Raw genomic sequence first — 24,158 nt, forward strand, 5'->3', positions numbered from 1 at the left:
GCGCCTATACATAGTGACCAAAATTTTGCATCTGTCATTAAGTGGGTTCATAAAAAGAAATGGAAAATGACTAAACAATTATACAATAATTAGCCTTTTTTTTCTTCAGAAAAATGATGATGACACTGGATTTTACTTTTTTTTGGATGTCAGAAAGACTTACAGAATCATTTAAACTTCATCTGATTATCATCGTGTGATTTAACAACGTTAAAAATCAAATCAAGATGTATCATATAAAATACGAACTTGAAATTCATAATCAACCACTAAACCACTCCGCATTGGTTATACAATCCTTAGCTTCAACCAACTAAAACATTTTCACGTTTTTTAAACCAATAATTTATTGTTCACCTTCTTATCTTCAGCTTCAGTAATTCTTATCTTCAGCTTCTTACTGAATTTGTTTCCCCATTTCTGGGACCTACTACATGAATGCACATGCAAGTAATATAAACTCCGATACAATTATACTACTTGCCCATTTATTGTATACATGTATTATGTAAGTTGTTTTCTATTTTAACGAATTTTTTTTAATGTGCCTATGACAGACCGTAGAAACAATTACGTACCAAAAATGTGAGACACAGAGTGATTAGACATAGAATTTTGTTATTTTATAATGCCAAACTGTTCATAGAAGTTTGAAAAACACAAGAGACGGATAATATATCCAACTTCGGACGTAAAGGTCGAATCAAATCCGGTTTTATGATCCTTTTCCCATGAAACGACAAATATGTCCTCCTCTGTTTTCTCTGGCACTGCGTTTTTTAACTTTTACATCTCTCTCTCTCTCTCTCTCTCCCCCCTCCGCTCCTCTCCTCTCGTACACGCACTCAAAAAACAGTCCACGCTCCCCACTCTTCAAAACTCTCCCAACACACAAAGCACAAAAATATCCAATTTAGAGAGAGAACGCCTCGAAAACTGCAACGGCAAAATTGGAAGAAGAAGAAGAAGAAAGTGAACAGTTTTCATACTCTTCGGTTCTATCTGCTTCTCTGCATTGTCAAACTATACATCATTATCTCCCACAAGCTCACCAAGTAAGTCACATTTCTCCTTTTTTTTATTCTTTTTTTTTTTTTTTGGTAATTTTTTGTGACCTCTCTCATTTAATCTCTCTTCATTCAGTCTTTTGTGTGATGTGAAAATGTGGGAAGACAGATAAAAGCCCCATTTTTTGTGCATTTTCAGCATTTTGTTTTCTGATGTTTAATGGGTTTTCCGTTTCAAAATTGGGTTTCTGTTTCTTTTTCTTTTCCCACATTTTCTAGGCAACCAAACACGGTTTGTTCTTGTTGTTTATCCTCATGGTTTACTGGTTTTTTATTTTTGTTTTAAATTTATGTTTGTAGAGTCTCAAGGGTAATGATGCTTCTTTTTAACTTCTTTTCGGATGAAATTTGAGCATAAAAAGAAGCTCCTCTGCTGTGTGATACATCACAATCCAGCAGCTTCTCTTTTTCTGCTCAAGTGCTTCAACATTTGCAGGCTTTTCTTTGTCTTTTTCCGGCTTCAAAAAAGCAGAATCGAATCTCAAAAAGTTGTTCTGTACAATCAAGTTCTCAACTTTCGCTTTTCCTCTTCAGTTTTATTTAGCTGCATTACTTGCTTTTCTGCAGATTCTGATTCCATTTTTTTATTTTATAGTCGTTGGGTTTATGTTGTCTTTAGATCTGTTTGTTTCTTGGGAAAAAAATGATACACTTCCGAGAAAATAGTGTTTTCTTAAAAAATCAAGACACAACCTTTGAGAAAAGAAAACTATTTTTGTGTTCATCAACTTCAAATTAGTCCCCCCATTTCACGGCAGAACTGGAGGAGGCGACCCTTCTTTTTCTCTCTCTCGAATCCGAAACTACCCTCGTACGAAACAAAGTTAACAAATGCTCATTGTGAGGATTAGGGGTATTTCTGTAATCATGATTGGCTAGCTGTGCTTACAATGATGGATCATGAGCACATGTGGGACTTGTTGCAAGAATTTTTTATAATACGAGCGATTTTGCCACCATAAGCTACACTAAGGAGATAAAAGGGCTTGGGCCCCAGACTTTTGCAGTGGGTTGAAAACGATATTACTACATTAAGCTACGCTAAGAAGAGGAAGAGGGTTTGAACCCGAGAGTACGTAGTGGGTTGAAGGCAATCCACCACTTGCAACTCGGTACCAAGCTTTAATTGGTTTTCAAGATGCTATTTTTATTTTCAATTTTTGGGTTGGATAAAATGGTTGGTACGGATATATAGTTGGCACATCTTTGCCATAATGTCTTTCCGTGTGAATGATAAGAAGCACATGTCCCTCATGAACCCGCTTTATTTCTTTGAACATTTAAAACATTGGATTCCCTCGTCCCGGTCTTGTGATCTTGTTTCAACTGTTTCAGGTCTTGGTGGGTCGAGGGCATTCAAGTAGCGAAGCGCAACTTTTGCAGGTAGAAAAGGCAGTTGCATTATGCAGACCCCTAAACCAAGGTAACTTTCGCTTGCCTTTTTACGTGATTGGCATCTTGTTCTCCTCTAAATAAGCTTGTTCGTGTGTTTGCTTGTTCAAATGCGTCGTTGGTTTGTTTTTTCTGAGGCAAGAGGTACTGATGTTCGTTAATGTTGCATATTTATCTGTATTGCTATGTATAATCTAATGAGATTTAGTAGTACTAGTGTTCAGCGATGCTGCAAAACCGATGTCATAGCAGCTTCTCTTTTTTCGTTCAAATAAACTCAAAGTCCTTACATCTGGTTTAGGGGTTTGTCCTATTTCTGTGATCATACTTGTAGTCGTATCATGTGTTTCTTTTCAGTTTACTAATCTATTTGTGACGTTTCCACCGCTGAAAATAGTGGACCGGTTCTGTGGTAAGGTCGTTGGTAACCATATCTGTCTATCTGCATCATCGTAAAGATTTGGCAACTTGTTGTATCCTTCCTTTGAGGTAACTCTGAGGCCTCTTGACAGCTATACTGCAGCATTCAGGACCCACTGGAGCTATCGAAGGACCATAAAGGGCTCTCCTTGGACCAATTAAGCAACTTTAGTTGCATAAACTCCTCCGGCATTAGATGGATTTATTTGTTGTGAAATTTGTTTATACTTTGATTTTTTGGTCAATGTGGGAAAAGAATATTATCATTACTGGCTATCAGTATCATTATTTAAAACATCTTACCTAATGGAGGAAATTCATGTCACCATATTGCATTTGGCAAACTCAAAATTAAACTTTCCTGGTAACCAATAAATCTCATCACAAAATTTTTGTAATTTTCCGCATCGTTCTCTGTGGTCATTGCAGGAAATGTTTTCTTTACTGTTCAAAGAAGTGTGGCAACAAAGTTTATGTGGTTTTCTTGGTCTTGGTTTGTGCGAATTGTTCCATGTTATGTGGGATTATTACTTAAGGATGTTGGCATTTGACGATTTCAATAATTAGGATTCTCAAACTTTGAGTAATTTTTTTAATGGAGAGATAGAATGCAAGTTTTGCTGTAATTCAAACTGGATAGAATATAGAATTAAGACATCGAAGCCAAAAAAAAGGAAGTTATAACTATAGTATGTTTGTTGACAGAAACCCTGGACTGCTTCTATAGGTTCTGAAGCTGAGGATTCCTGTTGCCATTTTGATTCCTAGAAGCTTTTGATTGTTATTATTTCACTGATTTTTAATTTTTATCAGAAGTGGCTCCTCTGAAGTGCCTCGAAGGGTCTCTCCTCCTCGAAAGGTCTCTCCTTCTCAAAAGGTCTGCTCTCGAGTTGTTCGCCAACTCAGGCCAACTGCATTGGAGACTGCTGATTCTGCATCTACTTCAAGTCAAGCTAAAAGAACACCTAAAGAAAGAAGCCCAAAAGTCACTGAGCGGCGGTCGCCCAGAAGTCCATTGTTTGAGGTATTAACAAACTCCATGAGTCCCGCTCTTTCACAATCTATAGAATGCTGTAACCACTGGAGTGCACAGTGTGTATAGTCTAAACCCTGGGTGGAATTTTTTTTTTCCATCTTAAAGTTATCTGACACAATTTGACACATTAATATGAACTCGTCCTATATCTTTCCCAAAAATTATCTTCAATTGGGTACTTTTTTCTGTTAGTGGTGGGATTTGCAAGTATAAGTGCTTGGATTGCATGCACTGTCTATGTCTTTCTTGAGATAATTTGCAAGAAAAATTCTAAAACTTCATCTCTGTTCTTGACGCAGAAGAAGGGCCCAAGTAGAATATCTGAATTGGAATCTCAGATTTCTCAGCTCCAAGAGGATCTGAAGAAGGCAAAGAACCAGCTGCAATCATCTGAATCATGCAAGAAGCAAGCTCAGCAAGATGCCGAGGACTCCAAGAAGCAAGTACTGGCGTTGTCTTCGAAGCTCGAAGAATCCCAGCTGCTGCTTCCTGAGCTTTCTATTTCTGAGGAAGCTCGTGTTATCAAGCTTCACAAGATTTCACAAGAAAGAGATCAAGCGTGGCAGTCCGAGCTTGAGGCTGTGCGGAAGCAGCACTCAGTTGACTCAGCTGCCTTGGCATCTGCTGTTGATGAGATTGAGAGGCTGAAGGTGCAGCTTGAAGCGGTAGCTGCATCTGAGGCTGATCAAACAAAGCATGCAGAGTTAACAAATGCCGAGCTTCAAAGCTTGAAAGAAAACTTGGCAGAAACACTCTCTCTTGTGGAGAACATGAAAACACAATTAAAGGACTGTAAGGCATCTGAAGCTCAAGCACAAGCAATGGTTAGTGAAACCCTACTGCAGCTGGAGTCCGCGAGAACAACAATGGAGGCACTCAGGTTAGATGGCACAAAATCGACAGAAGCTTACAAGTGCATTTCTTCAGAGTTAGATCAATCAAGGGTGCGTGTAAATTTACTAGAAGAACTCGTTAGCAAACTCAAGGCTGACCTGATTAATGCAGGCAGCAACATTTCACAAAATCAGGCTGGTGACAATGACCTTCAGCAAAAATTTGGAGAAAAGCAAGAGACTATGGAGTCAAACCAAACTGAGGCAGAACTCCATGACTTGAAGTCCGAAGTGGCACGGCTAAGATCTACTATTGAAACTGCTGAGACCAAATACCACGAAGAAAAAATTCAGAGCACCGTGCAGCTAAGAAGTGCTCATGAACTAGTGGAGCAGATAAGATCTACATCTAGTCAGAGAGAGGGGGAACTGGATGCATTATTGACGAAAACCAAAGCTGAAGTTGAAGAGTTGAAAGCCCACCTGATGGATAAGGAAACTGAATTACAAGGCATTGCAGAGGAGAACGAGGGGCTCAATTCGAAGCTTGATAAAAGCCTGTCATGCCAGAGAGAGTATGAACTGGAAAAGGAATTGAAAGAACTAAAAGGGCATGTTACGGATTTAAGGGCTCATTTGATGGACAAGGAAACGGAACTGCAGAGTATTTCAGAAGAGAATGAAACACTCAGGTTGGAAATCAACAAAAGCCAAAGTAAAGTTAACAATGAGGTAGAGGTGGAAGTAGAGGCTGCAAGGTGTGCAGAACGAGAGGCTATCGTGAAGCTTGGCATTGTGATGGAGGAGGCAGACAAGAGCAGCAAGAAGGTAGCAAGAGTGGCAGAACAGCTGGAGGCAGCACAGGCAGCCAATGCAGAAATGGAGGCTGAACTTAGAAGGTTAAAGGTGCAGTCTGACCAGTGGAGGAAGGCAGCTGAGGCAGCTGCAACCATGCTTTCACCAGGAAATAACGGCAAGCTGATGGAGAGAACTGGATCATTGGACAGCAGCTATAATCATGTCACCGGGAAGTTTGGCTCGCCTGACTCTGAAGATATGGATGATGATTTACTGAAGAAGAAAAATGGAAACGTGCTAAAGAAGATTGGGGTCTTTTGGAAGAAGCCGCATAAATAGAAAATGCAGCCGGGGCAGGTTGATAACACGATACATCCATCAATTACATGTGTCTTCCATGTTTGCAAGTATTGTTCTTGCTCATATTTTCTAACTAGCTTTCTAGTTTTCGGGGCATGGCTATACCCCGGTTTGTTTAAAAGTTGGCAATCTACTTAGCTTCCATTACCGGTGTAGTGGCTGCAATGCAGAAATATTTTGGTTCATTGTGATGAATTTTGCTGTTTTATTCGAATATTGATCTTTGCTGCCATGAGTGATGGAAGGTATATGTATGTATTGGTCAGGGACAAAATTTACTGTTATGCGAGACAATATTTGATTAGTAATGTATTGGTCAGGGACAAGATTTACTGTTATGCGAGACAATATTTGATTAGTAAATTATCTGGGTAAGTGTCGCTGCTATTTTCCGTCATTTTTTAGCTTCTGTTTGCTTAGTTCCTCTGTTAATTGTTGAACAGTAATTTCCTATTTAAGGTCGGCTGTATGAAGTCTAAAATGCCGCTGCACTCGGTTTTATGCCAAGTCTTCCATTAGCTCGAAGTATTATATGTCTTTTGTTTGGAATTATTCTCCCAAGCAAAATGTGACATTTTGAAATGGAGACTAACATTGGATTGCAAGATCACGTAGTTTACAGTTCTTCTTCATTTGGAAGTGAGAAATCTTAAGTTCAAATCTAGTGAATAGCGAGTTTGATACTAATTTATTCTTTCTATCCTTAGTGTAAATATATTGTTATAATACCAATTTATTTTCCCACCTCTTAGACCATCTCGAATGGTGACCTAAAACCTAAAAATATTTAGCCCAGAAACAGTTTTTCTGCTCCAACCCTTCTGACTTAAAATTTTAGCCCCAGATTATCAAAGAATGAATTAAGGCTATTTTTTTTTTAAATTAACTTTTTTTTTTAAAAAAAAAAAATTTATGTAGACTATCCTAAATTAATTTTATGAACATTTTAACCTAAAAATATTTAAATTCCGATAAATTTTAAAAAATCACTAAATCAATACATGAAAATCAAGATAAACCACATAAACTTAATACCAACGACATTTAATAAACCACATAAACTTAAAAAATAAAAAAGACAATTAATAAACCACATAAACTTAAAAAATAAAAAAAACAATTAATAAACTACATAAACTTAATACAATCGAAAACTCATAGACTACATAAACTTAATAATGATATTCACCATCTTGACTTGGTGATGGACTTGGGTGATAGTCTTGAGATGAATCATCATCTTGAAATATACTCCTTGTGGCATTCCTTCGTAAAATTTCCTTTTTCTTACCACGTAAGTATCTCTTCCTCTCTGGAGTGTATTGGTCGAGGTCCTCCATTATCAAATTAGTTTTCGTACCTTTCTTGCTCCATATCCCCTTCTTCCTTCATGGCCAAAAGCATTTGGGCCGATTCTTCTTGCCGACGGCACTGGTTTTCGTTCATTATTGCCATTTCGCTAGCAAATTGGGCACGTGTCGGATCTTGGGACTTCCCTTTTGTCTTTGCTTTCTTTTGCTTATCTCTACCCGGGGACCTTGCAAAAGAAGAAGTTGGGATCATTTGTTCGACACCTTCATTGTCGGCAAAATTCACACCTTCATTAACATCATTTGGGGGTGGGGCTTCACTATGAAATAATCTTCCACATTGTTGGTTCGCATCGGTTCCCCACCTCGGACAATCCTTGAGGATGTTCCAAGCATGATGCAACTTAAAAGCTTGATTTTTTGGTGTAGTTCTTGTCTTGTAAATTGCCATTGCTTTGTCACCCTATGCAACAAATACATAAAAATAATTAGTTGCAAAATATTATTATGTACATGACAACTAAAATATCAACAAATAAACTCACAATTTCTGAGGCGCCCCTTCCACTAGGCATGTCAACCATGGCTCTCTCCAAGCTTCCCTTCCACAAAGTGCACGCTTTGTTGATAATCTTCCACCGATCATAAACACCACCAACTTCCCTTCGACCAGCGTTGGAGTTTTCATGGAACTTATCAATGATTTTACCCCACAAAACCTTTCTATTTTGATTGGTGCCAACGGCACCATCTTCACTAACCGAACTCCATGCCAAACATAAAGCAATATCTTCCTCAAAGGTCCAATTACGACCTCTAACATGCTCTTTTGCCATCTTGAAAATTTTGGAAATGAGAAGAAATGGTAGAAAGAAAAATTGGAAGAATTGTAGGGGAAAAGTGAGTTTTGTGTGGATGTTTGAACAAATACATAGGTATTTATAGAGTTTTTGGTTGAATTTTAAGTGTGGATGTTTGAACAAATACATAGGTATTTACAGAGTTTTTGGTTGAATTTTAAGTTAAATAATTTTTTTAAATTAATTTAGCCGTTGGATTTAAATTTGGACCGTTAGATCTTTTTTTTACCGTTAGATTTGATTATATTCGATTTAAGCCGTTGGATTCAATAAATATATAAATATAAAAAAAAAAATTGAACGTGGACCGTTGGATTAACCAACGGTCCAATTAAACTGGCCGTTGGATGAAGAAAAGTAGTCGTTGGCTACAATGATGTTGACACGCAAGGGGAACAGCCCCACGTGGGTGGGCCTCAGCTGGAAAGTCCTTGGCGCGTGTAGCGCGTTGGGCGAGTGGGTTTTGGGGTGTGGGCTTCATAGCCCAGATTTCACTCTCATCCGTGGATCCCACTTGAATTTGTGGGCTAAATTGTGGCTGGTATTTGCCTTCCTTTTGGGTTTTAGGTTTTAGGTTTAGTTTAGGTTTTGGGTTGGAGTGGATTTGGGGGGGGGGGGGGGGAGGAAAGGGAAAATTTAGGTTTTAGGTCACCATTGGAGATGGTTTTAGGTAGGAGATGATTAGTCACATGTTTTAAAGTATAAATTATTATTTACAGAATTTTGAAGTGCACAATTCTGAAAACTTTTGGAATGAAATGGATGACTTCTAAATTTAAGGTAGATATTGAAGGAACATGAAGAAAAAAATTCCTTTCTAATCTTTCTATTTTGGGAAAATATTAGAATGTATAAGTTTTCTTCTTGAGTAATTTATCTCCTACCCTTAAGTTGGTCGCAGTTTTTCATTTTTATCTTCAATATACCTTGAAAATAGTGTGCTATCCATTCCAATTCAATCATCTATACCAAACGAGGCCAAAAGATAACCATTTAGTATGAAAAAATTTATGAATTGTAGCTAGAACTCCTTGATTCTAGAGACATTTTTATGTGTTTTGGAAATATTGTCATGTAGTATAATATTGATAAGCAACATAATTGATATATTTCACTTTTAATTTATATTTATAAAAAAACAAATATATACGGGTATGTGTAATAATAACATCACGTGACATTGTCCTCATTGCTAGAAACTCTCTCAAATCACCTATTCACCACGTGAAAAAACTCCCGTTAAACGAGTAATGCATTTTTTTTAAACACGTGACAAGTATTTATATGGAAAGAGCTAACATAGAAACCTAAAAATCAAAATAGAGGTTTTGTGTGGATATTTCCATCAACAGTGGGCTTATGTATTGGAAGGTTATATGAGTTCACTATGAACAGGCCCATTATGTCCGCAAAATTCTAACTTGTAAGCCCAACGGGAAGGCGTGTATTTAAGCAAGCGCGATAAGCCCTTAGGGTTTCTTATTGCTGTTAGCGACCAAGAAGCTCTTCTTCTTCCTGCGGCTCCAAATCTCTCCCTGCTAATCGCCCACTATCTTCTTGTTCCGTCACCATGGGGTAAGCTTCCACTTCCTTCTTCCATTCAATCTACTGTTCGCTCTCTGTTTGTTTTCTCTGAAACTGTATTCTCGATTGAATTTGTCGCATAAATCTGCTTGAAATCTCTGTAAATTTGTAAATTTGTAAATTATAGTTAGACAAAGTAGCTTAAGGAGGAGATAGATTCTTTTGCGACTGAGATTATATTATTTATTGGAAATTATTAAACCTGTTTGGATCCGAGTATCGAATGTATATATGTTCGTGTTTTGAGGATTATTTCGATTTGTATAGTTTCAAATCATCTGTTTGTTTCGATGGATAATGGTCCTAGTCGGATTACTTTTAGTGATTTTTATTTGGAAGGACAAGCTTTTTTAGTGTTATTTTTTGTGAGGAAATGTTTTTTTTTTTAAATATTACGAGAAGATTTATTTTTATGACATTAAAAAGCTGTAATCTTTCAAAGAAAGATTTTCAGTTGAAGGGTTTACAAGTTGGGTTTTAAGTTCTAGAAGATGATATTGTGAATGTATTAATGCAAGTCATTAACTTCCGGTTATTAGACGCCGAGAAAACAAGCTGGTGTTGTACATTTTGACATTTGAAGTGGTTTGTTATTTGATTCCTTGCTTATTCATCATCGATGCAATAACGAATGTTTCTGTTATAGATTCTAAGATGTTGTAGGACTATAATGCCGTAACCCTGTTACCAAATTTCTACAGGAAGACACGTGGAATGGGAGCAGCTCGCAAGCTGAAGACCCACCGTAGGAACCAAAGGTGGGCTGACAAGTCCTACAAGAAGTCCCATCTTGGAAATGAGTGGAAGAAACCCTTTTCTGGATCTTCCCACGCAAAAGGCATCGTTCTTGAGAAAATGTAAGGAAAATTCAGATAGATTCATTTTCTTCCAAATTCCTTTAAAGACGATAACTCTAACAATATTTGGGTGTTTGATTATGCAGTGGTATTGAAGCTAAGCAGCCTAACTCTGCCATTAGAAAGTGTGCTCGAGTTCAGCTTATTAAGAACGGAAAGAAGATTGCTGCCTTTGTGCCAAATGATGGTTGCTTGAACTACATTGAAGAGAATGTGAGTATTGATAGTGGAGACAAATCCAGAATTTGGCATTCATGTTAAATCATCTTAGCGGCTTCTTTAGGTTTTTATCCGTTGTACTGATTATCGTGGCTGTTTGCAGGACGAGGTTCTTATTGCTGGATTTGGTCGTAAGGGTCATGCTGTTGGTGATATTCCCGGAGTTAGGTTCAAGGTGGTGAAGGTTTCTGGTGTGTCACTTCTTGCCCTCTTCAAGGAGAAGAAGGAGAAGCCAAGATCTTAAATTTCTTAAGAAATGTTTTATCTGTTGTGCTACTTGGACATTTTGATTTAGAGACAATTTTGTCAGCATTTCATGCCCTTTTTGTTTCCCTTTTCTCCTGCTCCCTTACTCTTATGTTCGGATGCATATGTTTTAATGATGGAAATTTCTGTGGCTAAATATGATTTTCATTTCCTTCGTAGTGAATTGTTTGTGTTCACCGTTCTTGTTTGTGCGAATTGCGCATTGTTTTACCCCCATTTGGTGTTCCGTTTGGGTTCTGAGTTTGCGGTTCTGTTCTTGTTCTTAGTGAAATGCGCATTGTTTAACTAGAGCCGTCTCTGAAATTTCAAGAGCCAAAGGGGCCCTTTTATAAGATGGTTTTTCAAAACGAGGTATAATCATAATTTTCACTAAATAATCAAATGCACTTCAATCTAAAACAATCAAACAAGAAAAAAAAGTTTCAAGAACTCTAATTTCAAAGTTTCCCTTCAATATATTGTTGTAGACTTATTTGACTGAAGAATTATAGAGAGATTGAGAGAGAGGGTGAGGCAAGTATAAAGAGAATTGAGTGAATTCTGAGGTGTGTTTACTCACCCCTACTGGCCTTTATTTATAGTAGTAGGAGAGGTTAGTTCCTTATCCCAATAGAATCACAACTCTAATAGAATATTATTCCAATCACAACTCTAATAGAATAATATTTAAAGATGCAATATGGTAGAATCCCATAAATCCCATAAGAATTTCCTAAGATTTACACAATCACATTTTTGACTTGATTAGTACTACAACATACATAACATTATTATATAAATAAATTGAAAAAAAAAATCGTTTTTAGGTTGTGATCGACATTTCAAATATCTAATTCTGTACTCCAAATTTTTATATTAAAAAAAAATTACACCTATAAGGAGTGCAATGAGATTTTAAAGTGCTAATAAAAACTTCAAATTTGGGGCGTGTGCGATTGCACCGTTCGCACTCCCTCAATGCCCCCACTGTGTTTAACCCCCTTGTGGTGTTCCATTTGGGTTCTGAGTTTGCGGTTTTATCAGAATATATATTTTAACTGAATACGCTATTTGTTTTAAATTAGTATTTTCCTCGTACTCTAGATGTACCATGTACTCTTTGAATAACAGCATCAAGATTTCTTCTCCCCAATTACTTGGAATGAAGCTTCGCTGTTGAAAAATCAGCAGCAGCTCCTCCTGCTGCTAGCAAATCATGAGTGGACACGTGTCCAAGTAATTGATTTTTTTTAATCATAAATTGAACACGTGTGATTTGCTAGCAGCAAGAGCTTCTGCTAATTTTTTTCAACAGCCAAGCTCTGTCCAATTACTTGGGGATGGGGATGTTACTGTGGCTCTCTCGAGCCAATAATGGCGTGGCATGTGAAAAAATTTAGAACTTAAGGCAGTCCGTCATTAGATTGGGAACCACCGCAGTGGCATTGGTAACTTTCTCTTAGAGTGCCGTACATGTTTCCTCTGATGGTTATAGATTCTAATACTCCTATCCTCAATCTTATTCGATATTGGTACTTCTCATCGAGTCCCATTCTCCTAACCTCCGTGTTTATTATAATTGTGGTTACTTGCCGTCCAATCTAATTAAACGGTGAAGGGAAAAGTACATCAGCAAAAGTTGAACGACCATTGTTCAGTCTGATACACAAATATAATCATGTCTTGAATATAGAAGAATGGTTTGACAAAATATTGGCATCCTAGTCATAATTAGTCAGAGTTCTTGTGCTTTCCACTTTCACTAGCTTTTTACTTGCGTAAGTGTGTTCAACTACTTAGTACTACAGTCTAGTGGTATTTCTCTTCACTTCTAAGTGAGAGGCCTTAGGTTCGATTCTCGTCAAAAGCGAATTTGAACCATATTATTGTTAGCTAGTTGTAAGACTAAGCTCATCCCCTCTATTAATGTGTAGATAATATCGTTTGTTTAAAACAAAAAAAAAACAAAAAAGTTACTCTTTTCTGCTCTGTTTGTGTGGTTGACCCAACTTCAGCCAACCAATTGGGCCTAGAAAAAAGCCCAATAATGAATAAAGCGTTTTATCAACTGATTAATAACAAATAAAGCATTTGATCTATTCCACCTTGAAGGAGGAAAATCCAGCGTCCAACGGAACACTCAAATCACAAGTAGAAGTTTTGCATTTGATCTTTCCTTGCAATTCCAGTTTAATGGCTGAAGCAGAATTGAAAAGGGCGGCTCTTTTTGCATGTGTGGAGAAAGGTTTTTCCGATATATAGCTGGAGTAAAATTCTAAATGTTTTCTTGGGATGATTACTGGTGCTATGCAACCAGAGGCTATGCTTGAAAGTATCTTATCCGATATTAGGCGTTTAAAACAACAAGGTCAGTAGGATGGCCTTCATAGGTGGGATTGTCTTGAGCTGGAGTGGTTATTCAATACCTTGGTTTCTGATGTAAACGTTTCCATTCGAATTTAATCAAACTTCTCTTTCGTTTGACAAAAAAATAAGGTAAAAGTCCTAATGTGGCATTGACAAGTGACAACAAATGTCAACAACAAAAGAGTTAATTAATAATGTTGAAAGCTATTAACCACTTACCCTTGAAATTATTAATCTTAAATTCTTGAACTTAAAAGATTAAAAATTGCTATAGCTAAGCTGACAATTTTGAAGTGTCATAAATCCTTTTTGAGTTTAAATTCCAAACACGATTATGATTTTCATGGAGTGTTTTGGAAACAATTTCCATCTCCAATACATAAAAAGAATTCAATCTTATACAAATTAACAAAACATATTGCCAAAATACCATGTTTTTTGTAATCTAATTTTGTGATGGATACTTTAATTTCACTGGAACAGAAGATGGATGGAGTCTAAGTATGATTTTAGACAGGGCCAACCTTAACGGTAGTCGGAGTAGGCAGGCTGTATAGAGCCCTCCAATTTTATGTGTGTGCGCGCGCATGTGTGCGAATAAGAAGCGAAATAATAGCTTAATTACTACATTTGCGTCTAAAAAATGCGAGATATTTGATATTTAAGTAGTGTTCGTATATATATTTTTCTTTTGATATTAATTTTAATAATAATTGATGTAGAAATAAACTTTTTCATGTATTTATTTATACTTTTTTATACATATCAGTATACAAATGATCTGGTATCAGAGAACTCGCCCCTATTTTGAATGTTTGCCTTGGGCCCCAAATTCTTAGGGCCAGCCCTAACTTCAGATTCTCCCATTAAACGCGTCAACACGCTAATTTTTTTTTTTTTTTAACAGACGATATTATCTACATGGGGAAGATGGTGGGTTAAGCCTCACAATGAGCTAACAATAATTTGGTTCAAATTCGTCTTTTGTGAGAATCGAATCTAAGACTTCTCACTTACAAGTAAAAGAGAAATACTACTCCATAATACTAAATGGCTAGAAACACTAACCTTTTGAGTGTGAACAAAAGCATCCATGTTGATCAAAAAGAATAAAATCGTCCATCGTATTTAAGTTCAAACTTCGTACGAATTTTGGGCGGAAAAAAACAGGTTTCATACTTACAAAAGCATATGGTACAACAAGATTTCGTCTATCTTTGACAAAAACATTGCACAAATGTAACAAATTGGGATGCCTTCACATACAATATAATATGGAAATATTGGACAAACTTTGTAGGGCATGTTTGGCGATCGTGAATAACGACGATTTGTCATCAACGACACCTGTCACTCTCAGCACGACACAATCCAAACATACCAAATCATATAAAATCAAATTGGAGTAAATTGCTGCTTTAAAAATTGAACCATTTGAAAATCTTGTCGCATTTACAATTCAAATGTCCCAGTCAAATAAAATTAATTAATTAATAAAACTATCTACTAAAATAAAAAAAGGAGACGCAAGTCGCACAGCTGCCCCAATGGAATTTTCAAATGGATGCTGCGGTGCTGACTAATTTTCACGCCCAAATCCTAACTTAGATTTGGTCTGCTATAATATAAATAAAATAAAAATAAAAAATCGACTAAGAAAATGGTGGTTCATGCAGTCACGCTTCACTGAAATTTGTATTGCTCCGGGAGAAGAGAAACCCTATCAAGTCTCAATTATAATATAATTAATTTATTCCTAGGTAATTTAATATAATCCCGAGATTAAAATATTCCAAGAATATCTACCTGAAAATAAGATGTAATCATAGCAGAATATGTTGAAAACTCCACTAACTCCAAATCCAAAGCCTGTTGCTGCTGCAACTACTTTGGCTTTTATATCAATCAGACAGTTCAGACTGCACAATCCATGAAACATCTCTCTCTCTCTCTCTCTCTCTCTCTCTCTCTCTCTCTCTCTCTCTCTCTCCCCTACAAGGAGAGATTTTTCAATGTTTCCGATGGTACATCACGTGTTCTTATATAAATGGTGGCATATGTTTGTTAAAAGATTAATAACTTAAAAATTAAAATTTTTCATCACTTACATAAAAACACATGGTGTATCATCCATGTCTCCGTAATAACTAAAAATTTCTCCCCTACCAGAAAGATTTTTCAATGCGACCCAGTACATGATGTGGTACACCACATGTCATTATACAAATGATAGAATCTGTGTGTTAAAAAGTTAATAACTTCAAAAATAAAATTTCTCACCACTTATATAAAAATACGTAATGTACCACCTGTGTTCCCGTCATAATTAAAATTTCCCCTTACCACCGTTTTCTTTGAAATGGATGAATGGATGAATGATTCCTTAGCAAACCTTGCAAGTTTCTTGACAAATACATGGATTCGCTGTCGCAATTAAAATATAGTTCCAGTGGTGTTCAGACTATACAATTGAGTAATATTTAGGAGATTGATGAGGATGAAATTATTATTTATTGGTTGATTAATGTATTTATTTTTTTAATGTTGATGACATAGTACATGAATTATTTGATATAAAAAATTAATTAAACGAGTATTTAGTTTTAGTGACGTATTCGGCTTAATAGATATTTATTTGTGTTTAAAAAGTGATTCATTTGTCTAATAAATATTCGTCATGGAATGAATTAGTGATAAGAAAAATCACTCGCAAATATGAGATTTCTTTAGTTTACCAACGAAAAAAAGGTAGATGGAAATACAAAAGATATATAAGTTATAACTAATTAGTACAAAACTTAAAAGCACTAAAACTGACATTTAAGTCTGATAATTAAGTGAACAAATTAAATTAAAACCTATGCTTTTCTCATAGTTTTTGTTTCTTGGTGATCACCAACACACTAAATAAAAAAACCTTGCTGCTCAAGGGTTTTTATTACACGAGGGGAGTAGTGTGCAGAAGTCCATGCTGCCAAGATGAAGCAATCCCATTCCAGCTCTCTCTTCCTGAATCATACTCGTGATTACCATTCCCCACCATGTTTGAATGATGATCTCCACCGTTCATCTGCCATGGAAACCCCCACAGAACTCTGTTGCTGCTCTCACTTTGGCCATTGAACAGTTCTTGCTTCATTGTTGTAACTGTCACTGCTGTGGTGGTTGAGTTGGTGGTGGCTTCTTCAAATGGGTGGTGGATTCCCATTCCGCCACCACAATCTTCCACCTCACCCAAATTCCCATTCCCACTCCCATACCCATAGTTATACAAGTTCTGGAAATTACCATTGTGGGTCTCAAGAAACCCAGTCCTCAGTGCATCAAGAAACCCAGGAGCTGAAGTAGGGTTTCCAAGAATGTTATGATCAGGGGCATTTGTGGGATTTCCCAAGAGAGTAATGTGGTCATGGTCATCAAATCCTAACTGCCCACCACATGACTGTTGCCTTTGGAGCCTAGCAAATGCAAGGGTGAGGTCATTTGAGTCATAACCTAGGGCTGGGAGTGGGTTGGAATTGGGTGTGAGCGGTTGGTCCTGAGCTCGTTTCGTTGACGATGATCTCTTGTTCTTCCTGCAGCCTCCACCCACAGGAACGTTCCTGAGGGTGCCACCTTTGGTCCAGTACCTTCTGCAGGACTTGCAGAAGTACCTGGGCTGAGTGAGGCTGTAGTTGTTGTAGTAACAGAACTTCGTGTTTGTGGAGTCACATCTTGGACACTTTAGGGCTTGTTCTGGCTGAGGCCTGGGCTTCCTGTCTTGCTGCTGCTGTTGGGATTTTGAGCAGACCAGCATGTCCAGTGATTGAGCTGACATTTCCTGAACCATTGATGGTAATAAAAAATTAAAAAAATTAGAAAATTGAGAATTTAACAGACAATAACATGTGTCAAGACATGAAGTAATAGTGTAATAGATAAATAGTATATATAAAATATATATTCTAAGCTTTGCTTTTAAGTTACATATGTTGCATTCACATGTATTGTGCAGGCAAACTTGTACGACGACAACTCGTAACAGTTTTAGACTGTGAATCGCTCGAGTTGTCCAAATTGTGAGTATGAACTCATGGCATGACCTAGAACTGAACGTAATTATTAACTGCAACATAATTTCATGTTTGCTTGCTTTTTAAGTTTACTATTTCACCAAAAAAAAATTCATTATTCCTATCAACAATGAAAATTCAATCCAGAAGAAAAAATAAACTGTAAAAACAGATTAAACATCATTCATAAATAACATAAGACACAACTCAAAGATGAATTATTTTTCTGGAAAATTGAAGAACAACTCGAAGCCAAAAGCCTTCTTCTTTAAGAATTGGACCCAAAACCAAACAGAATCAGCCACCAACTCATAACAATCAAGGTAAATTACATTAATCCAAAACAGAAAAGTAATATAAGTAAAAATTTAAAGAAATTAAGGACCACCATCCTATAATATAATTGGAAACTAGACACAACAAAAATGAAAACAGCTTCTGATGAATTCTCATGAAATATCCTACCTGGTGTTGTTGTTGTCCACTTGCCGGATCCATCAGTTCATGCAATCAATCAAACACTCCTCAATTTGCAAGAAAACACTGTTTTTTTAGAGAGAGAGGGATATTGAAGAGTAGAGAGAGAGAAAGTTTTTGGTTTAGGCAGAGAGAGAGGATTCACATGCAGAGTGAGGTAATAGAGAAGCTCAAGTCACCACCCTACCTCTCCAATCCAATATATAACAAAGCAAACCCAATCGAGAGAGAGAGAGAGAGAGATGGGGTTTTGATCCCGTACAAGAAGCGAGATGATCGATGAGGTTGGATATTGGTTTGGCTTGCACGCAGAGAAAGTGTGTGAGTTGTGTGTATGTGGTGGGTGGTTGAGAAAATTCGAGTCCCTCCTCCTGTGCTCTGCAACGGTTTCATATATAGAACGAGGCCACCACAACACGCCTCAGTGTCTCTCCGCTGCGCCAGCCCCCACTAGCCTTAGGCTTTAGCTGCTACTCTCCCATCCCATTCTCCTGTGGGTCCCACTCTGGCGTGGATGCAACTATTTTGCGGGCCCCCTCCACCACTACTTCTTCAATTTCCAATTTTTTCATATTACTAACCGCACCTCCCGTCATACGTACATCCACCGCCCACCCCAGGTCCTCGCCTCCTCCTCGAAGTCGTCGCTCGTTTTCCTGCAGACTTCTGCTGCACAATCCTCGTGTAAAATTTTATAAAACAAATTTTATAAATTGTAATAAACCAAGAAAAACAGAGATTTGGGTAGGTGATTCTGGATTGTAGTGGTGAAGGATGAGAGAGGATTCTCGCCGAATCTTCTTTGGTAGGTATTGTTTATATTTAATTTTAAATAAAAAATTACAAAGATTTATTATCGCACAATGTACGATGAACGAATGTGATTTAAGGATCCTTACAAAGAGGATCCGACGAGAATCCTCTTGCGTCAAGGATGGGCCAGAGGACAATAATATACTTTTTTATTCATTATTTTTGGCTTAAACATGAGGATGACTTACATATGTTACATGCTCATCCTCTCGTTGTACATATGACATTGTATTATTACATCAAAATATGTAATAAAACTTTTTTTTACTTCTAATTTTTCATAAATACTAGCAATTGCACACACTTTATATGTGCAACTGAATTTGTTTTTTATTTTACTATGACTTATCATTAATGAGCACGGCTGACAACTTAAAAAAGAAAAATAAATAAATAAAGGGAAGAGAAGAGGTAGGAGAATGTGGGGAATGTAGAGAGAGGATGAGGGGAGAAAAGTGGGGTTTATCTATTTATTTTTTAATTTTTAAATATGATATGCCATATTTACATGGTTGTGATGTTAGCATAAGAAACAGTAAACCTTATGTTTGGCGTAATTACCAAATTGTCCACGTTTTTTTGTTTAGTTCTAGTGAGAGGGTTAGAGTGGTAATTTGCTAGAGTTTTAGTTGACAAACAAAGTTTTATTAATATGTAGTTTAAATTAGTGAACTGAGAGGGAGTTAAAACTCTTCCTTTTTTTTTTTTTAAATTTGATATCTTAATTGTGAATAGCTGTTGTCTTTTACTGTGGTTGTCTTGATTGAAGGTTCTTATGATGTGGACCGTATGATGATGCTTGGGACAGGAAAACACTGGTGACTGTGACACACAGACACAAGGAGAGAGAGAGTGACGATCTTCATTTTTCTTTTCTTCTTATTAACTTTTTTTAGAAATGCGCATGGTAAGATTTTCTTTGAATTTTTTGACATAATATATTTTAACATTAATTTTCGTGTCTTTTTTATATTATGTCAAAAATATGATGTGTCAGAGAGTTTATGAAAATTAGAGAATCACACTTTCAATAAAATCTATTAGGATTTCTTTTCTTTCTTTTTTTGGGTCAAAATTTTCTCTTCTTTTGTGTTTTGAGATAAAAGAGGAAAAGAAATAGGTAGGTAGAATTTTTCAGTTTTTTGGTTGGTCTTGTGGTACTTGTGGTCCAATCTTTTGTTGATAAGTCCTAATCAACCCTAAAAGCAATACCACTATAATTTAACCACCATTATTTTGTACTCTGTACTTGTGTTTACGCCTGCTTTGGCATGTGTGTGTGTATTTATGTCCAATTGTAAGGCAATTATTTGTATTTGGTTTATTCTGTGTGTAACCTTGTTTGACAACCATTGATTAATGTGTGGACTTCGCCTATTGAATTGAAAACCCATAGATCAATTTATTGGTAAGTGCATTCCAAATGCAAGATGCAAAGTGCTTTGGAATGCGCATTTTACATTTTTTGTTGGTCGAAAAGTTCTCTAATGGAAGAAATATAAAACATTCGTCTTGACAAGCAAGAAGACGTAAATAAAAATGTGAATTTACATTTTTTTTCCCTTCATGTTTTGAGGTGGACTTTACTGGTTAAAGAGAGAAAAATAAATGAGATACTAAATTTACATCTCTTCCACTGGAAGAGAACTAAAATATGCCTCTCCGAGAAATTGACAAGCAAGAAGACGTAAATAAATATGTGAATTTACATTTTTTTTTCCCTTCATGTTTTGAGGTGGACTCTACTGGTTAAAGAGAGAAAAATAAATGAGATACTAAATTTACATCTCTTCCACTTGAAGAGAACTAAAATATGCCTCTCCGAGAAATGTAAAATGAGATGTAATGTGGCTTTACATCCTAAATTTGTATCATCTATTCGAAGAAGTGCTATTACACACAATACAACTATAATGTAATTAATTCGATTGGTATTATTATGTGCATTGGATGAAAACTTAAAGAAGAAGAAAAATGAATTTGACAAGTGGCGGATTGTTCAGGTGAATATGATCTTACTCTTTGTCCCACTCATCTTGTGTTTAAACCTCTTCCTTCTCTTAGTGTAATTTAGAATAAAAATATCACTTATAATTAAGAAAAAACAGAGTTAATTCATGAATATCAAATAAAGACTCATTGGGCAGGACAATGTGTAAACCATGTATATGAGTTTTTCTCTCCCAATATATTAGAGTGCTTTAAATTACCATATTCTTCTTGGTTCTTGTTTCCTAAGTTTGTTTGGGCAAGCATAAATTTTGTCAATGTGATCTTATCATTTCTACGTACGGTTACTAATTTATTGTGTTATAATATTGGACGACATATTTGTACATATTTTAGTGTTTGTTTTAGTTAAAAAAAACACGTGTTACAGAATGTGGTTTTATAAAACTAATGTTACAACACGTAAAATCTTTTCGGGCAAATGGAGTCTTATATATCAACAAGCTAATAGTTCATAAACATGAAGACTAAACTGTATCATAAAAATGTTCGTTGTTGATCAAATCAACGTGATCAATAATTCATATTCACATTCTATAAAACTATATTGCAAGATAACATTTTTCTTAATCCATGCAGCTTTGATAGCTTAAACAACATCAGCCTGCAAAGGTGCAATATCGGGCCCAGATCAGATCAAATATCAGCTCAACAACCAAATCTTGTCTTTTTGCTATGCCCGATAACTTAAACAAATGTGATTACCATCTGCTTCTATTGAAGAAAGTTCTTGATTTCTGCAACATATATGTATATATTATATTATATTATATATATATATATATATATAATATATATATCATCTCTAGTAAGATATTTTTTGTGTACAAACAATGACATGCTCATCTTAAAAATAAACAGTACAGTTTTCTTTCCTTTTCCCAGTAAAGTGTGAGACTTGCCCGTTTTCTTGAAACCAATGCCTCATTCTTGATGGCTTATATTTGGTACACCGTCTTATTATCACAGTATTGTCTCGATCTAATAGCATGATGTGAGATTAACAAGTGATATTGAGTTATTAGATAACAATGCGCATGGACAGCTAATGAAGATTATAATTATACTATATACATACGCTATCTATGAAGAAAATATATATATCTAATATCCAATATACGTTCATATTACTTATGCTCCGTATCAAAATATTGTATGAGCAAAAGTGCTCTTGTTATGTCATTCAAACCGAAAAACTCATCCCTTACCTATCATGTATTAATATTTTTTTTCATCATTTTGCCACTTTCCACTACTATATTGAATTTTTTGTAACATTGAAATTGTGATACATCATCATTTGAAATCGTCCTTATTATTATATTTGGGTATAAAACTATACTATAATAAGATTTTTTTAGTTGTTTTTCGGATGGTCCCTATTAGGAGAAATTTATAGCTCTGTTCCTAACGATGCGACGGTGGACCTAATCCAAATAAAGCTGCTCTTCTCACTCTCACAAAACACCAAACAAATTCTTCTTTTTATTTTTTTTGTATTTTTTTAATAGTAAAAACTAATAACATCAAAATCACACATGATTATAAGGCGAGTTTGGATGTTACGTACGAAATTTGAAATCATTTCTTGTCGTTTTTCACTCTAACAGCAACTTTCTTGCTCTGGAATTAAAGTCTAGCTAGTGTCATCATTCCTTAATCTAAATTATTAGCTCACTAATTGGCTTGTTTTATTAAACAAATTTATATTAAGCATCATAATCCCTATTTTGTTATCCACATGCATGTGATAATCCAACGGTTGATATTGAGCCATCTTTACATGTGTATGGCCCAAGATTCTTGGAGTACTTGGCGGGAAACACCATGTTTCCAACCAAGATTTCAATTATAATTTGCATGTTATTATCTGTCAGAAACAAAGTAATAAACAAACAATGATTGAGACCAGTCCATCTTTGGATCCTATGAAACAAGTTTTTGGCTTTAATTGGCTCCAAATTCCATTTCAAGAACATTGATAAGCATTTTTATAATCAATTATAGGCAAATTAGGGTTAAATAGGATATTAATTCGATGGTAAATGTTTATTTTCACACAAATCATGTGGATAGAAAGGAAACCAGGATTTTGAGTGTAATTGTGTATGAGAGAAATAGTAACGGGACTTTTTATGTACATCCTGTTATCTCACAGTTTAACGGTAATTTTCGAGACATAATTATAAAATATTGTGCAAAAATATAAAATGACAGTAAGTCTATGGAGAGTCTCATTTTTTTAAAGTGTCTCTTCATCATTTCTCTTGTGTATGAATAAATACGTTTAACTGCTTTAATTGTAAATTTGTATATAATAATGATGGATGATATAGTTGAATGATAATTCTACAAAATATATGACATATCACAAACGAATTGAATGCGTGCAACCAAAAATCTTAGGACCTAAAATCCAACATCTAAACATCTCGTACTATCAACCGGTACCTGCGACTAAAATGTAGTTTTCACAGGTTAAGCAGCATAGCACCTTTGGTGTGAACTGCAAACATTGCGGTGGGGCCAGGGAGGAAATGTGGGGCTAACATGGGAATGAAAACATGGGGATTGATTAGTCAAGTTAGTTGACTGGTCAAATGTAACGGTCAAAGAAATCCTGATGGGGGCAAAATTTAGAAAAAAGAAGTCAAGTGGGATAGGAAACTGTGCCTGCAGGGACAAAATTGATATGCTAGCAAAAAAATCAAGGAAAGTGTTATTTGCACTTCAAAAAATTTATTGTACACTCTTCATAAGAGTAGTTTTGTTTTTAAATATAGAAAGTTTGGAGTGTAGAATGAAAAATTTGGAGTGTCAATAATAATTTTCAAAATTTATACCTGATAAATAAAAATAATAAATTAATAATATAGGAGGAGGAGGAGGAGGAAGAAAAAAATCTAGCATGCATTCTCACTCTTGTAGAATCTCTTTGGACTTTTGGGGTTTTGGTTTAAATATATCACGCATTCACATTACACTTGAACACTTTGTTGGTTGAAGGACAATTGGGAATCACAATGTTTTGAGCTTTAGTTTTTAAATGGTGTGACTTTTGGCTTGATATGGCTATGGTAATTTTTTTAGTCATGATTTGGATGTTAATCGATATTAGATTTGTTAAGTTCCAACTTTTGACGATTATGTTGTTGGTTAGACCTTGTAAGTCGTTAAGAGCTGGAATTTGTTTATGTGCCTCGTCAACTAATCTAGCTCACTCAACATCGTTTTCGACATATTTATATTGAAAAATTCTTGTGTTTTGCTTGACAACATTGATTTCTCAATTTGGCACCATATTATTCTCAGCGCAAATTATATACAATGAAAGAGGAATGCTAAATATGACTCTTTTTAAAAATAGGATTTTCCATGAACTCTCTATCACCTTACAGTTTAATGTCAATTCTCGTGTCAATATTATAAAACATTGTGCCAAAAACATGAGGTGATA

At 35.7% G+C, this 24,158-nt stretch overlaps 3 protein-coding genes across 3 annotated transcripts; 2 read left to right on the forward strand and 1 right to left on the reverse strand.

Moving 5' to 3' along the window:
• Window positions 1-820: 820 nt before the first annotated feature.
• Window positions 821-6,269, forward strand: LOC137742261 (interactor of constitutive active ROPs 3-like). Its single transcript, XM_068482079.1, has 4 exons — window positions 821-1,055; window positions 2,403-2,490; window positions 3,693-3,903; window positions 4,215-6,269. Exons 2-4 carry the CDS (start codon window positions 2,471-2,473, stop codon window positions 5,883-5,885), a joined length of 1,902 nt encoding a protein of 633 aa, XP_068338180.1. The 5' UTR covers window positions 821-1,055; window positions 2,403-2,470; the 3' UTR covers window positions 5,886-6,269.
• A 3,302-nt stretch (window positions 6,270-9,571) lies between these two features.
• On the forward strand, window positions 9,572-11,166 carry LOC137742229 (small ribosomal subunit protein uS12). Its single transcript, XM_068482040.1, has 4 exons — window positions 9,572-9,651; window positions 10,362-10,517; window positions 10,604-10,730; window positions 10,840-11,166. The coding sequence occupies exons 1-4, from the start codon at window positions 9,647-9,649 to the stop codon at window positions 10,978-10,980; spliced, it is 429 nt and encodes a 142-aa protein (XP_068338141.1). The 5' UTR covers window positions 9,572-9,646; the 3' UTR covers window positions 10,981-11,166.
• A 4,897-nt stretch (window positions 11,167-16,063) lies between these two features.
• On the reverse strand, window positions 16,064-18,278 carry LOC137743723 (dof zinc finger protein DOF2.1-like). The gene is made up of 2 exons (XM_068483669.1): window positions 17,867-18,278; window positions 16,064-17,169 (listed from the first exon to the last, which is right to left on the reverse strand). Exons 1-2 carry the CDS (start codon window positions 17,897-17,899, stop codon window positions 16,288-16,290), a joined length of 915 nt encoding a protein of 304 aa, XP_068339770.1. The 5' UTR covers window positions 17,900-18,278; the 3' UTR covers window positions 16,064-16,287.
• Window positions 18,279-24,158: the final 5,880 nt, after the last annotated feature.

Source organism: Pyrus communis, chromosome 8 (assembly GCF_963583255.1).
Source record: "Pyrus communis chromosome 8, drPyrComm1.1, whole genome shotgun sequence".
Lineage (NCBI taxonomy): Eukaryota > Viridiplantae > Streptophyta > Magnoliopsida > Rosales > Rosaceae > Pyrus > Pyrus communis.

Excerpts from the sequence above, each read along its gene's own strand:
- LOC137742261 (XM_068482079.1), top strand. The coding sequence starts at position 2,471 with ATGCAGACCCCTAAACCAAG. Across the intron at positions 2,491-3,692 it reads ATGCAGACCCCTAAACCAAG|AAGTGGCTCCTCTGAAGTGC; the intron begins GTAACTTTCGCT and ends AATTTTTATCAG. Across the intron at positions 3,904-4,214 it reads CCAGAAGTCCATTGTTTGAG|AAGAAGGGCCCAAGTAGAAT; the intron begins GTATTAACAAAC and ends TTCTTGACGCAG.
- LOC137742229 (XM_068482040.1), top strand. Across the intron at positions 10,518-10,603 it reads GGCATCGTTCTTGAGAAAAT|TGGTATTGAAGCTAAGCAGC; the intron begins GTAAGGAAAATT and ends TTGATTATGCAG. Across the intron at positions 10,731-10,839 it reads TGAACTACATTGAAGAGAAT|GACGAGGTTCTTATTGCTGG; the intron begins GTGAGTATTGAT and ends GGCTGTTTGCAG.
- LOC137743723 (XM_068483669.1), bottom strand. The coding sequence starts at position 17,899 with ATGGATCCGGCAAGTGGACAACAACAACACCAG. Across the intron at positions 17,170-17,866 it reads GTGGACAACAACAACACCAG|GAAATGTCAGCTCAATCACT; the intron begins GTAGGATATTTC and ends TCAATGGTTCAG.